Source organism: Lagopus leucura, unplaced genomic scaffold, assembly GCF_019238085.1.
Source record: "Lagopus leucura isolate 7727_CA_CO unplaced genomic scaffold, USGS_WTPT01 Super-Scaffold_100012, whole genome shotgun sequence".
Taxonomy (NCBI): domain Eukaryota; kingdom Metazoa; phylum Chordata; class Aves; order Galliformes; family Phasianidae; genus Lagopus; species Lagopus leucura.
In genome coordinates, this window is record NW_024962267.1 from 6,927,730 (window position 1) to 6,943,286 (window position 15,557).

Genomic DNA, 15,557 nt, shown 5'->3' on the forward strand with positions numbered 1-15,557 from the left:
CCCCCCCCCCCCCCACCACCTCTACAAGGTTACAGAAAAAAAGCAAAAGCAAATCCATATTTCCATCAATCTACTATATTTGGAAGTCGCATATTTTATTTCTTGTTAGAAATTCTCATCATCTATACCCCAATCCTGAGTCACAATTACAGCCATAGGCTTACTAGTACCTCTTCCATCATGAGTTGCAGATGCTCCGTGAGGCCCAGATTTTGCTTATAATCCTCCACAACTCTGCCAAAATCATTTAGCTGTTTTTGTAACTCACTTATTGACACCAACATGACTCTAACATTGGGTTCATTTGTTGCAGCGTCTACTAATTTCTTCTCTAAATTATCTATCTTCTTTTTAAGAATCTGTTTAAAAGATGTACCAATACCACAAGTAAGTATTTCCAGTTCTGAAACAGTAAGTTAAAAATATGTAAAATGCACTAATCTACTTTCACTTCTGGGTTTTAAAATAAGTAGTATAAGATGCATTTCCAAATGCAAGACAAGCTGAAGGGACTCTATACTACTGACTGAAATAAACATATTGCTAAATATTGAATTAAATTTTCAACATATAAACAAAGATCCGTATGATTTAAACATCGGATCTTTGAATAATGTTCACAAAATCTGCATATGAAAAACAAATATTACTAAGCCTTTAGTCTCTTAATTTGGTAGAATACAAGTCAATTTAAACATAGTCATTTATGCCCTACAATACGTAATATTGCATAAGAATCTGATATAAACAACATTGGTGATAATCTAACATAACCCCAAAGACCCAAAGGAAAACATATTCATACTAGTACTTAGTGATATCTGGCATAAACATAATGAGTAGGTTCTATGATCACATGGTTTATGTCTACACATACACATTTATATATTTTACATCCTAGTTTTTCCAGTTGATCAAGACCTCACTGGGACAACAGTTATAAAAATGATGTAAAAAAGACAGGTGCTTGATTTTATCTTGGAATATGAGAGACTGGTTTGAAATAAAAAGTATTTAATGAACTGTCCACATACATACCATTTCCCTAAATAGCTACATGAACACTACACAGTTTCATGAAAGGATGTTGTAGCAAGGTGTGTGTCAGTCTCTTTTGTCAGGTGAAAAGTAATAGAATGTAAGGAAACAGCCTGAAGTTGTAGCAGGGGATGTTTAGATTAGATGTCATGAAGAGTTTCTTCACAGAAAGAGTGGCTAGGCACCAGAAAAAGTTGCCTGACAAGTAGAGAAGTGTCAGAATTGCCAACTTGGGAGATACTTAAGAGACATGCGAGTTTGATGCTTCAGGGACATGGCTAAGTAGCAGACATGTAGTGCTATGCAATGACTGGACTTGCTGATCTTATGGGTCTTTTCCTTCCTAAATGATTCTGTGATTCTCAAAATATGCACTGGTATGATGAGTGTTGTCAGCCGATCATGGGAGATAACTATTGTTCTCTACTCAGAACTGGTGAGGCTGCATACATTGGAGTTCTGTGTCCAGTTCTCGCTCTCCAGTACAAGAAAGACCTGAACATATTGAAGCACATTCAGCAACAGGCTAGAAAGATGATCGAGGGACTGAGTATGCAATATCCAGCATTCAGCTGGACAGTGCAACATGTTTCTTTGTATAGTTGAATGTCCAGTTGAGTAGTGGACGTTACACAGAGAAACCTGTTGTTGTAGATCCTTCTCTAAGCAAGACGACTGGACTAGATAGCCTGCAGAGAGTCCCTTCCAACCTCACTGGTTAAGTGATCCAAATAATCAAGGAGAAAAGTTGTAGAAAGTATAAGACAAGAAATAGTGAAAGCAGAATCACAGAAGCTACTGAAAATTTTGAGAAAAACTGTGAAAAGAAAACTTTCAGGGCAAGTGAACTGAAAAGCATTTTCTCCGGCTAAAAAAAAGGGCAATTTGGTTTCTAAGAAGGTCACTGGAAGATTTGGAAGAAGAATTTCTGGCGACTGCAAAGAATAGGTGGGGCCAGAAGAGTTTAAGGTTCCAATAAGCAACTCTAGGCAACAGGAACAGAAAAGGGCTCTGAAGGCCAGAATATTGAAATGAGAAAGGAAAGCAGCTGGATGTAAAAGGAAATACAGATATTGATTGTTCATGAATTTGATGGGATATTGGTTTTAGTTAATTATTTTTTTGTATTAAGGAGAGGGAAGAGGAAATAATAAATGGTTAATTAATAATGAAATGAAGGATAAAGAGTGAACAATAGGAAGTCTAGAATTGGGGTGATAATGAAGGGAGCAGAACAATTAAAAATATCTGTGATTGAGACAAGGAAATAATATCAAGGGGAACATAAAAGATTTTGCATTCCCTCCGATTCCTTGGCATAGGCTACAGCAATTCAAACAATCAAATATTTATAATACTAAAGTTTCTAATATTACCTGTATTTTCTCAGCATATGTATCAACTTGCTGAATCTGTATTTTGAGTGCTTTTAAATTTCGAGCTTTTTCAGTTTTCTTAATATAGTTAAACTTCAAATTGTTGAATTTCTTTTTGAGGTCCTTAAATGATTCTCTAAGCTGAAAAAGAGCAATCATATTTGTCAGTAAAAGAAAAAATACTCTTTTGCTTAGCTTGTTTTATTCCCCCCCACAGGCTATCCACAGTTTGAACAATGAATATTTAATACAGAAATTATTAACACTGTGTCATCTCATAAGACATCTTTATATCCTCAGAATTTTTTTCAAGTGGGGAAAACACAATCTTTTTATGTCAGAATTTATTCATTCTGGGTATTGAGTATTGTTTCCAGAATGGCTGAGGCAAAAAGCTTAAGATTGAGATTTGTGCTCAGACAACCTAGCCCTGGAGCATTCGCTTCAACTACAATGAGATTACTTTCAGATTCTGTAGTCCCTTTGGTAGCCAGTTTCCAGAAGAAAAAAATATATATATTGGTATTTACTTACAATGCCTTTATCCTACAATATTTTTTTTTTTTTTTTTTTTTTTAAATAGAAAAGAATTTTTATAATAGAAAACAATGTTACTGTTATACTGGAAATTGATTAACAGAGAAAAAAGTTGATAGGTTTACTGACCATTCAGTGATTCTGTAATCCTTGCACTACAGCAGAAAATAGTATTGGAAAATAAAATGGATGGAAACAATATTTAGTATTAGCAGAAGCTCTGCTTCTCAGGGGATTAAACAGGTGTTCAGTTCTATATACTGTGGTAATCTAAATATCCCAGTCTGATTATTCACAGCATATGAATTCAGTTCTTTGCGAGGTCAGGATGTAGACTATATATGAGCACCTGAATTTCAGTAACTATTCTATTTCCTCTTTCTTTTTTTCCTCTCTAACTCCAATTATTTATTTGCTTCAATGTCATTTTACAGGTGTGTCCTTAATAAACCATATTTCATTCTTTGCAGTAGTGGCATTCTATAAAGAGGCATATCAAAGTATCATAAAGTATCTTCAAAGTACTGTGATTTTAAGTGTAAAATGGTATGTTTTCCCTCAAAGTTACACAATTTTTTTTTCATTTACAACTGCAAAATATATTGCCGTTAGTTTTGAATGCCTTTAAACAGTAGGAAGAGCCAGGCAAGTGGAAAAAAAAAAAAAAAATCTGCTACAGTAAGCTGTTAATACCTCAGAAGAGGTATTTTAACTTTTGAATTCCAAAATAAATACAAATCCTTCACAAGTGTTCACAAAAATTGAAAAGGAAGAAAAAACTTGAAAGCTTTTTGTGAATTTCACACCTTTTGGAAGCTGACAATCTTTTGTGTTTAGAAGAACATAGAATAAATTCTAAATAATTATACTTATCTAAAGGAAATGATATCAAAGAAATATGTCCATTGTAACAACTCAGGTTCTGCCCGCTGCACATACATGAAAAATAATTACATTTGATAAATTTAACAGCTTCAAGGGGAATACCCACAATTTAATACTTAATTAAAATATTTGAAACTTTTTTGTTTAAATTAGAGTCATACTGTCTCCCTGAGTACTACCCCTAAGAACCCAAGGAGTTCTTAGAACCCAATGCTCATTCTGCTGTTACTGACACTGGAAAAGCTAGCAATTTACCTTTATTATTACGCATTAATGTTAATCCACCAAGAAATATCTTTTTCATTTTCATTTCATCTAGGAGGACTCTATTACATTACCTCAGCACTGAACAGTCTGATGGTATTCATTCAGTATAATAAAAGCGAAACCAGTTCTATCATTTACACTGTGAACTCCAATCAGTTCAAGCTCTTTATCACACCTAAGCATACTGAATAATAAAACCTGTCTGTCAGCACAGTTAATAAGACCACCTCTGTAGAATAATATTTTGTATTCAAAACAAAGCCTTATTTGCTAATTTTGAGGAAAACAAGAGATGAGTAAGAGTTCTCTTCAGTTTATTTCGGTGGCTTATTGCAGATACATCAGCTACTGATCTGTTACTAAGGACAGAGGCTCTCCTCAAAGCATGCGAAATAAGATCGCCTTGTTTCAGATATGATGGCTCATGTGTCAAAGGTCTGCAGCTGCTGCCACTCTTCTCTTTTAGCCTCAGTGGAAAACCAGATTCAGCTCAGACTTGCATGTTATCCTCGGAGCACACGTACAGAACTTTTGCTCATATCAGCAACTTTACCAGTATACAATATATGGCTCAATTGTTAGAAAACTGAAATTGAAACATCTCCATTTTCTAGTATTTCCTGCAAAATACAATGAGAATTAAAGTATCTATGCACACTAATACGCTCTAATGACTTCAGCCAAGTTTAATGTAACTTTGACTTCTCCATTGTGTCATAGTCATTTATCAGGCAGCTGTTCCTAACTATAGTTGGGCTGTCATGAACGGAGAATGATGGTGGAGAGGGTTTTAGATGTCAGTCACTAAAATTTATCACATAACTATGATACACATGAAAAAAACAGTTTATAAACAACTGCTTTAAACACGTTTTTGTTAACAGTACAATTCCACTAAAGTGCTTTGATTTCTAGTCTCTTTAGGAGGCACTTCAACATTATTATCCACTTAACAGAATTAACTACAAGTAAGAATTACATTATGAAATAACAGTTCCTACTGATTTGTGAACTAAGGTAGCTCATCACCATTAAAGTGCTGTAAATTCACGTTTTTCATAAGGAATCGGAAAGAAAAGAATTGATCTGATTGGGAGAGCAGAGAACCTACTTTAGGATCTGTTATTCTTTCACTGCAGTTTTTGTGGAAGAACACAAATGTTACTGATAAAAGTAAAAAGTCTTCTGCAGTGCAAGGGTTATCATGTGTATGTAACCCTGCTACTTTTAACCTCATGTATAGTTTCAGCATAGCATTAAAGCTAAATGAGGTTTGATTTAGCTCTGTCACAAATGATTGCAGTGTAATGCAGTGGTATTTTGGCTCTCTGTAAGTATAGTAGATAGGGAAGAAATTATCTGGCAGACTTCTGGTATTAGCAATATTCAGATTAATCTCCAATGTTAAAATTAACAGACTAAGTGAACGCTCATAACTTGAGGATTACGGAACTAGTTCTTCATTCTTCATTTAAAAAATGAACAAAAATAAAGATGAATTAATGCATATACACCTACATTATCCTAGTTTTGCTGAGGAAATTTCTTTTATATTAACTTCTAATAGAAATGGGATATAGTTTAAAAAGTATTCTCCCTGAATATGGCCAGCCTTACAGGCAAGATATTGAGCAAATACTTCCCTTTTCTTCATCAATCTTGGGGAGTTTTCATCAAGAAAACGAGAATATTTTAATTCCAACTTCAAACATTCTGAACATGAAATGCTAATGTCATCAGTGTTTCATTTAAGCAGCTCACTCTGGGAAAATTCATTCTGGGGAATGCGTCCCAAATTTTTGCTGAGATATGGCTTTACATTTTATCTGCTAAATAGCGAGTGAACTTATAATTGGCCTGCTATGATGCTACATTAATAGTCACATTAACTTTTCCTAACCTAAATCCTGTAATACTACATTCCACTATCTTATGTCAAGGAACACTTTTTCCTTTAACAATTTTTCTAAGTATTAGACCTTAGGTTACTGACAAAATATCAGGAACTGAAGTATTCTGAATTTCTCCTCAAAAGACTGAAAGCTATTACTGACACAAGAAACAGCCTTATAATCACAATTTCCGTAAATTCTACTTTTGTTTCAAACTTCAGCTTCATTAAAAAAAAAAAAAAGACATCTGGAGACCCCACACATTTCAGGTAAAACTGACAAAGATGAAAATCAAATAAAAGGTAGCTGCTCTATTTCCAGTGCTATCAGTACAGTAAAAGAACTTCATTGTCAGCCCAAAACCTTTTTATAATCCTCAACTGCAGAGTTATAGACCATAGGCTATCATTGCTACTATCAAAGGTTGCTTACAAGATGAAAATTAACTTTTCTCTACGTACACAATGGATCTAGGAGAAAGGCAAACAGCAATATGTATTGCTGAACACAACAGTCCTTTTAACAGGTATTTTTTTCATTTACCTCATTTATCTCCTCTTGACTGATATAGTATTGGAAGTGCTGTGATAGTTCTTCCTCGTACTTATCTGCTTTGGAGCTCCAGTTAATGCTGTCACACTCAAGTCGAGCAAGTTCTTGTTTCAGATTCTTCGCAGAAACATTCAAGCAATTCTAAACAGGGAATATACAAAAAAAAGTATGGAAATCAGGGCAATACTGATTCCATCAGTCTAAAATGCAAATTGCAAAACCAACTGATTGTTAGAGTAAGCAATGAAGAATATATGTCATAATTCCTGGATGCTCTGTTTCATTTGATGGCTGTGTATCTGCAAATTCTAAAAGCAGAAATTAAAAAAATGCTTAACTATTACAGAATCTTTGTTTTTCTTCCCTTTAAAAGGATTCTCAAAGTTATGTATTTATTTCATTCACTGTATTAATACATATTTTGTACATCTAAATGTCTAAGTTAGCTCTATAGTCTTCTTACATATTTAACATTGATGTCATAGGTCTTTATATTTCTACTCACAGGCTTCTGCACTGCAGACAAGATATCCACTCCCTGGTCAATAGCCAGCTTATAAAGCTGTCTGATATGCATATGTTTCTTTTGAGCATTCAAAAGGTAAGCTTTGGCATGGTGCACATCTTCAGGGACCACAGCAATTTCCGGAAAATCCAGTTCTCCTGATTTTGATAGACATTCCAGCTGGAATATATTAAACTAAAAATCAGTGTGTATTTTAAATGTGAATAGAAGCTTACCATTACATCCTTACCCATAATGTGCAATTAAATTTGGGTTTCTATCTTAATTTTAAGCTCTCAAAATTTCACACAGTTTTAGATCGTAAGTTTTATTCTGATCACCAGATATGTTAATGCTGTTCATTTGAAGAAAAAAGGAAAGATTACAGGCAGCAAAAAAAAGAAACAGATTAGCAGCAAAAGGAAAACATGCATTGAAGGATTTTACTCACTTCTTTCTTAACATTATGGAATTTAAGCGTCTTGTTGAAAATCTCATCATACTCTGTCATTGTGCTCTTCACCATTTGATGAAGGTGAATAAGCTCACTTATTCTTTCAGAATTCTCCTTCACAGGAAATCCTTTCTGACTTGGCAACTCTAATAATTTCATCATGTACTCCAGCTCAGCATTCATTTGCTAACAAAAAAGAAGTAGAAAGTACACAAATATATTTGCAAGATTTCCCTTACATTTGAAATATAACAACCTCTGAATGGTAAATTATTGTAGGGAAAACTGCATTAAAAAAAAAATCAAGTTCCCTACATTTGTTAGCTGGACCAACTGACTGCTATGTTGTCACATGCAGGACAAAATGTTTTGCAATATATAAGACTACAGTATTTCTAAATCTCATACGAAAAAGCTGATATACTTTACTTTTTCAGCAGAATCCAGCAGAAGGAGAGCTCAACTCTCACAAAAGAGAGAGGAACTGTCAACTCAGCAAAAAGAGCTCCTAAGCCAGTTGCAACCTCTTTGTTTTTGCAGCTGTAGACCAAAGAGCACACCTACAGAGCTGTACTGCATGCAGACATCACCTCTCTCTACAAAACAGCACAGCTTACTAGTTGACTTGCAGGACTGTGAGGACTGTGAAACATGCATCACATGATGATGATGAATTTGGCATTTTTATTAATTTTTTTATTAAATGAGCATCTACAGTTACATTATTGTTAAGGAACCTAAATAAATGCTCTGTGTTCCACAACACAAGAATCTCCCCCTGCCCCCCACCATGAGCCCAGCTGAAAGAATTTTCAAAGATGCAAAGTAATATCAGACAATAAAATGGCAAGACAAAAACCTTTGAAAATGCTTCCAAGATCTTCATGTGCCCTGGAATACTCAGTGGCCATCAACATTTGTAATTTTACAAAAATATTTTCCATCAGAAAACTTTTTTTCTATGTTTCCATTGCCCAGTGAAAGACTGAAACATGAAAAAGGCCAGAGCAGAAGAAACAGCAATACTTATACCTGAAGTCATGTAAAATTTTCATCCTGTGTGGGGTCAGGAGTTGGACTCAATAATCCTTGTTGGTCACTTCCAATTCAGGATATACTATGATTCTATGAAATGCCTCTTTAAAACATTTAAAACAGTCCTCTCCCTCACCCTGCTGGCTGCCCCTCTTTTGATGCAGCCCAGGATACTGTTGGCCTTTTGAGCTGCAAGCATGCACTACTGGATCATGTCCAACTTTTTCATCCATTAGAATCCTCAAGTCCTTTGCAGGGCTGCTCTCAGTGAATTCTTCTCAATCTGCACACATATTTGGGATTGCCCCAACTTAAGTGCTACATCTTGCACCTCATTAGGTTTTGGTGTGTCTGCTTTTCAAGTTTGTCCAGTTCCCTCTCTATAACATCAGTTCATTCCATCACATCAACTGCATCACTCAAGCTTAGTTCATCAGCAAACTCATTGAGGGTGTGCTCAATCTCATTTTCTAGGTTATTGATAAAGATGTTGAAGAGCACTGGTCCCAAGACAGATCCCTGAAGGACACCACTTGTCACCAGCCTCCACTTGATGTTCAGATCTTGTTCAGACCACAACCCTGTGGCTGCAATCATCAAACCAATTTTTTATTCACCAAATAGTCCAGCTTTCAAAATCGTAGCTTTCCAATTTAGAGACAAGGATGTAGTATAAGACCATGTCAAAGGCCTTGCACAAGTCCAGGTTGACAACAACAACATAATGCTGATATATCATTGGTATGATGATTCAAACGTAGCTAACATTATACAAAGCATTCTGGGGACAGCAAAGGTAAGATATTTTCTCCCTGATCTCATCAACACACAAAATCTCTCTTCCAAAAAGATAATATAAAAGGTAATTAGTGTGGCTCCAAATTCTGTCTGAAAGCAAGGTTAGTACATGATCATTCACTGCACCAGTAAGACCATTTGAACTACTATGCACTTTAGGAGCTCAGTTTCTCACCTGAAACTGTGGCTTCATTTGGTTAAGTTTTTGTTGTTCTAAGGCAAGACAAACATAACTTCCAAGATCAACTGTTGATGTAAGTGTGAGTGCCTCTTGAAGAAACTGTAGACCATGCGTAGTCTAAAAGAAAATATTTTAGTGATATTTTAGCAATATCTCAGTATTTCTGTACAAAATAAAAAAGTTAGCCCAAATCTAAATTTGAAAGAACCATCTTCAACGCAGACATGCATATGTTATCAGTAAATTTCATTAGAATAGATTATTAGTAGGAAAACCACTAGTTTTCACTAGTAGAAACTGAAATTATGAAGCCCTGTGACTAGAAGCTCTCAAATCTTTGTCCTTATGAACATTTGAGCTTAGTAGCTATACAGAAACTAGTTTAGTAATTTAAGTTACAATAAGATGATGCTAAAAAAAAAAAAAATATCAATTGAAATGACAACTCAAAGGGTTTGAAAAGGGACAAAGATCAAAATCATCATCATTCTCAATGACCACCTGGGTAGTAAAACAGATTATGGAGAATTATTTTACTATTTCTCTTTCTAAAATAATACCTCTAATAGTTGGTAGTCACAGACTATTAACAATCTAGAAATAATTGTCACAATTGCTTTCTTTGTATTTTATTTACCTTATTTAGTTGCTCTTCCAATATCCAGCACTGTTGCCTGATAGGTTTTCCTTGATTAATTTTAAAATTCCAGATTGCCCAAAGATCAGTCAGTTCTTTCATTTCTTTACTCAAATTGATAATGGTTTCTTCTATAACTTGTACAGATTTTTCTACTTTTAATATTAAGCCGTCACTTACCTGGTAAATAAATAAGAACACACATTTTCCACCATTTGTATTAAAAATATACAATACAACCTCATAACATTAAATATTAACAACATTTAATAAAAAGCAAATATTTTAGGATAACTCCTTCGAAAATTTTTGGTACTCTACATGCATTTAAACACACTACTCTCTTAGTAATAGACATAGCTGAATAGATTTCATATACTGAGGCTATAACTACTATTATTTTTTTAAATCCAGAACAAATCAGTAATGATCTAATTATTGCCATCTGATAACAGTTCAAATGCTCATACAAAATTTGGAATTATTTTTGAACTGACAGAACTACCCAGAAACAGCCTTCTGGGGAATAGCAGCTGGATGATGATAGGAACAAAGGACAGACCACCCTGTGCTGAGAACTATAGCAGCACCAAAGCATGGGAGACTGTTCAGCATTTGAACATTGGCAGGTTTTCCTCTTTTTAACAGAGCTCAAAGACTGTAGGAAACCTGATAATGCTGTTGCTGCTTTTCTCATTTAAAGACCTTCTCTTTTAAGAAAAATTGAGTTTGTAAATTACTAGTTTGGTCTGTATTACTTCCAGGCCTTTAGAGAGAACATCTGAAGATACACGTATACTTTAATTAATTTCATAGAATAAAATCACAGAATCATTAAGGTTGGAAAAGACCTCTATAATAATCTAGTCCAACCATCAATCCATCATTACCATGCCTCTCAGTGTTACATCTGCCCTTTTCTTGAACACTTCCAGGAACAGTGACTCCACCACCTTCCTGGGCAGCCTGTTCCAACACTTCTTCACTCTTCCTGAAAAGAAATTCTTCCTAATATCCAACCTGAACCTCCATTGATGCAATTTGAGGCCATTCCGTCTAGTCCCATTGCTAGTTATGCAGGAGAGGTCAACCCTCACCTTGCCACAATTTCCTTTCAGGCAATTGTAGAAAGCAATAACATCTCTCCTGAGCCTCCTCATCTCCAGATTAAACAATCCCAGTTCCCTCAGCTGCTCTTCATGCAACTTCATTTTCAGACATATTCAGCTTACTGTTGCTCTGAATAGTTTATCCTTGCCTGGCTGTATTCAGATCTGACAGCACACACTTCAGCCCTCGCTAGCTGCCTCAGTACCTTCCTTAAGCAATTTTTTCCACACCATTTTCCCTTTCTCATCTTCTCAGCTCATTGTGACTGGTCCCTTATCTCTCTCATAAAAGCAGAATTAACAGCTGCATATCCATGCTGTCTACATTAATTGAGACCACAGTTTACAAGGCATGGCATAGACAGTGAATCTCAAGCAATCATCTTATGAAGAGGTGCTAGAAAATTAGATTGAAATGCCTAGGCAATGCAGCTTATTTCAAGAAAAAAAAATGTAAATAAATCAGGAATGATTATCCATGTACAAAGAAACAGCTCCAGTATCCATTTTCTTAGAACCGCATACACTCACATTGCAGAAGACTGACTCTTAGTGGAAGTAAAAAAGCCAAATATCACACTTACATCTCTCCTGCTTTCCAACATGAACAAAACTTATACATCCACATATTATGTTTAGTACGTGTTCTGGCTCACTGGTTAATAGTCACCTCATTACCAAAAACAAAAATCTTTATACTTATTATAATACCATTATCACTCATATAAGACTTCAATATCTTACAAGTGTATACCTGCCTTTGTACCTTTAAAATCAGGTAATGGTGAAGTCACAATCCATCAGTCACAGTGGGATTAAGCCCTAACAAGGGCAAACATCAAATATTCAGTACAATTTATCAAATTACACTAATTTATATAGAAAACAAGTGGCTAATTCCCTCCTGCTAGGGAAAAAAGGATACAGAAGTAATTATTGATGAAATCTTCCAGAATTCTTATGATTTCTGCTCGGTTTATACAAGCTTTCCTACACATCAGCTGGGATAGGATACACGTCAACCCATGAACTTGACTATTTGCTGCAGATTTTTTCATAGATGTATCTGTGTCCATAAGGATTTTGTTCTATGCAACTAATATCATCAACAAGCACATCACCAGTATATACCACGCATTCAGTACGCATTCAGAACGGTACGATTTCAGTAAAATTTCAGCTTTTCAGAAGCAAAAAGTAGCTATATATTCTATGCTGTCCTATGCAACATATTCTCTGCAGAACAAGAAATATTTTCACTTCAAACTTTGGGAGATTAGTTCTACTTCCAGAATTATTCCATCTATTTCATACATAGTTGTGTATTAAAATGTTTGATCACCTTACAAGCATTTCAAGTTTTAACTTTCCCTCACTTTGATTTTGTAAACATTAACACTTCCGAATCAGTTTTTTTACAACACCATTTTCTGAAAATACAGATAACTAAATTTCTTCAAATGAGTATTTATTTATTTTATGAGTTGGGAATGAGGAACTTTTTTTTTAATTATTTTTTCCTAGATTTAACTGTAATTTCATAGAAGCATCTAAATCATTTCATTTTCTTCCTAACTTCTCCTCTTCCTTATACATGCACTGAAACAGAACAAATGCACTTTTGCTTTAGGCATGCTCTTTTATGGAGGTTAGAAGAATATATACATCTATCTGTCATATTCATAGAATCCTATAATTTGAATTTATTCCATGAGAAAGGTGGTAACTCCATGACATAAAAATCTCACCGTATTTACTAAATTAAGAAAAACGCGACCCAGATTTTCAGTGGAAAAAAACTTCTCTATAGATTCTTGCCACTTTGTATTAACTGACTCCATTGCATTATTTTCAGCCTCCCTGCTTGTTTGCAGAGGCTCTGCTTGATAGAATTCCTTCAGATTTTGAATGTAGTCATTCACCTGTGAGAGATGGAAAATAAACATTTCTTTTTAAATCACAAATTCAGTTGCTATAGTCAGAAGGTATATAGACAATGAAGTTGAAGATAAAAGTCAGGCTATATTGAGCTGTTTACAGATTTTAAAATCTTTCTCCCCAAGACCTATAATGATACTAAACAACATTCAAATTAAGTAATCTGTAAACCAATAGTTGAAAGCAGACAAATAATTTCTGTCACAGATGTTTACATGTGTGTTATATACCAGCATAGTGAGCAATTATTTTCAAATATCGGTTTAGTATCAAGTAAATTATATTAGCAATAACTAGTAGCAAGTGTGATCTAGTTATTGACTATTTAAACTCAAGGTATCAAATACTATTGCTATTTTTATCCAATACATTCTACTCCATTGTCAGTTTCTCCCTAAAGAAACAAGTGTTGCAGAATATTAAAACCAACATTACACCAAAATAAAAAGTGATGCTTAAGGCAATTAATAACACAGAATTATGTTATTGCATGGATTATACAGTCCCTTTTTAAATCCATACAAATTAGCACTTCAGAAGACACACAGATTGCTATAAATACCTATACCTACATATAAGATAAATATATTGACAAATATTTAAGATATGAAAATAATCGATTTTTATTATGTATATAATGAGATACCAAAAGAGCACATGAGAAAAAGCAAAAACTCAATTATAATAGTTCCTATGATGATGATTTAAATCACTAGAAAATCTGTACATTGGCTAATTATTACAGTGATTAAAGTTCAATGATCAGGGCCACTTTGCAGATGGTACAGATCTCCTCTAAAGCAGAAATAAGCTTACAAATACTTGGAGTGCTACTGTGGCACAGCACTTAAAGGATTTGTATTATTTAAAATAAAGCAAATGTTTGATTACAAGATTTTTCACCATTGAAACAGAATAAGTAGGAAGCCTATACCTCCAATGAAGACTTTAAAAAGGCCACATAAGTTGTTAGAATTTCTATTTTTGTACAAATATTTCTTTCAGCTTTTTTCAGTTCTTCATTCAAGAAATCAGTTTTGGTTTTAAAAGCTGCCACTTGCTCAGGTTCAAACTCTTTCATGTCTTTGATGATTCCCTCAGCTTCTCCCAGTTCACATGAAGTTTCCTTTCAAGATACAATTGTAGAACAAAATTTATAATGACTACAAAGCACTTGTGGATATTGATATCACATTGTTAATTTTCATTAGCATCACTATTTTTCTGTACAATTCAATTACTTTGTTCAAGAGCTCAATGTTCCCATTATGTGCTGAAATAAAATATTACAAGAAGGAAATGGTTTAACACTAAGAACTGTATGCCATTGAAGGTAGCCATTAAGATCGGAAAGGAACAGGAATCTCAGTATACAGATGAAGTTAGCCACTTCATAAAGCAAGAACAAAAACAAAGTGTTTCACAGAGGAACACAGCCAACCAGACCAATACATCACCATTTATAAACAGTATAGAATAATTTTCTGAACTGATTTCTGAGTTTAACTCCATCTTAGCAGCTTCTGTTTGATACCTATTTTTAAAAGTACTGTGTCCACTCTAGAGTGTAACTGGGTATTTGCGAGTCTACTGCTGTAGTAGTTTGCATTTATTTCTAAAAATATTTAATGTTAATAAATCTGAGTACTTTTTTTTTTTTTTACCGTTATTTGATTTGCCAGGTCAAGGTGTTCATTCAAAATTCTTTCTGACTCTGACAGATGGGAACCAACCTCCACATCGACTGCAAGCCTTGAGGTGATTTTTTTAATTGACTGCAGTACCTATATTTGAAAACATTATTTATGTAGTTAATTTACAAGACAAGATGTATATAGACAAGTATAGGAAATCAGTTTACAGTGAAAAAAAGAGAAGTAACACTTACTTGATGCTGTTTAAACTCTGTGCTTTGTACAGTCAGAGAAATTAAGAATTCTACTATTTCACACCTAACAGTACAGTCAGAAATAGAAGAAAACATTCCCATCTGCACTCATTTTACTGGCAGTTCTTTTCTTTGTCCCAGGTATTCCAGTCTTGTTAATTCAGTAGGACAACTGTATTAAAACCTAAGTATGACTGCATTGTCATAAATACTTTTATTACAATCCATTTTACAAAAACACCACACAACTTTTTTTCCAGAAAGTACATTTAAAGCTTCTCTCCCAAGCTAAAAGATCTATTACCATACAGATTTGTGTACACAATGTTATTTCATTGTCACAATAAATGATTCTCTGGACAGTTGAATTTAGCATTTTAGCACTTCTCTGGAATACTTTATTGTTAGGAGAAGGTTGGAATGGAGAGTGTTTTGCTTGGGAGCAATCTAACAATAATTGGTAAC

At 34.3% G+C, this 15,557-nt stretch overlaps 1 protein-coding gene across 9 annotated transcripts in view; it reads right to left on the bottom strand.

Moving 5' to 3' along the window:
- Window positions 1-15,557, bottom strand: part of CCDC141 (coiled-coil domain containing 141) — a 53,959-nt gene that overhangs the window by 18,071 nt on the left and 20,331 nt on the right. For all 9 annotated transcript variants that reach the window (XR_006179593.1, XR_006179592.1, XM_042874522.1 and 6 more), the window contains exons 10-19: window positions 14,869-14,988; window positions 14,139-14,330; window positions 13,015-13,188; window positions 10,158-10,337; window positions 9,515-9,637; window positions 7,504-7,692; window positions 7,053-7,232; window positions 6,539-6,688; window positions 2,415-2,555; window positions 171-359 (exon numbers count right to left, since the gene is read on the bottom strand). Coding sequence is in view for 7 of the 9 variants with exons in the window: in XM_042874522.1 (XP_042730456.1) it covers window positions 171-359; window positions 2,415-2,555; window positions 6,539-6,688; window positions 7,053-7,232; window positions 7,504-7,692; window positions 9,515-9,637; window positions 10,158-10,337; window positions 13,015-13,188; window positions 14,139-14,330; window positions 14,869-14,988 (1,638 nt within the window). In the remaining 2 variants the exon portion in view is untranslated. The remainder of the gene's footprint in view (window positions 1-170; window positions 360-2,414; window positions 2,556-6,538; window positions 6,689-7,052; window positions 7,233-7,503; window positions 7,693-9,514; window positions 9,638-10,157; window positions 10,338-13,014; window positions 13,189-14,138; window positions 14,331-14,868; window positions 14,989-15,557) is intronic.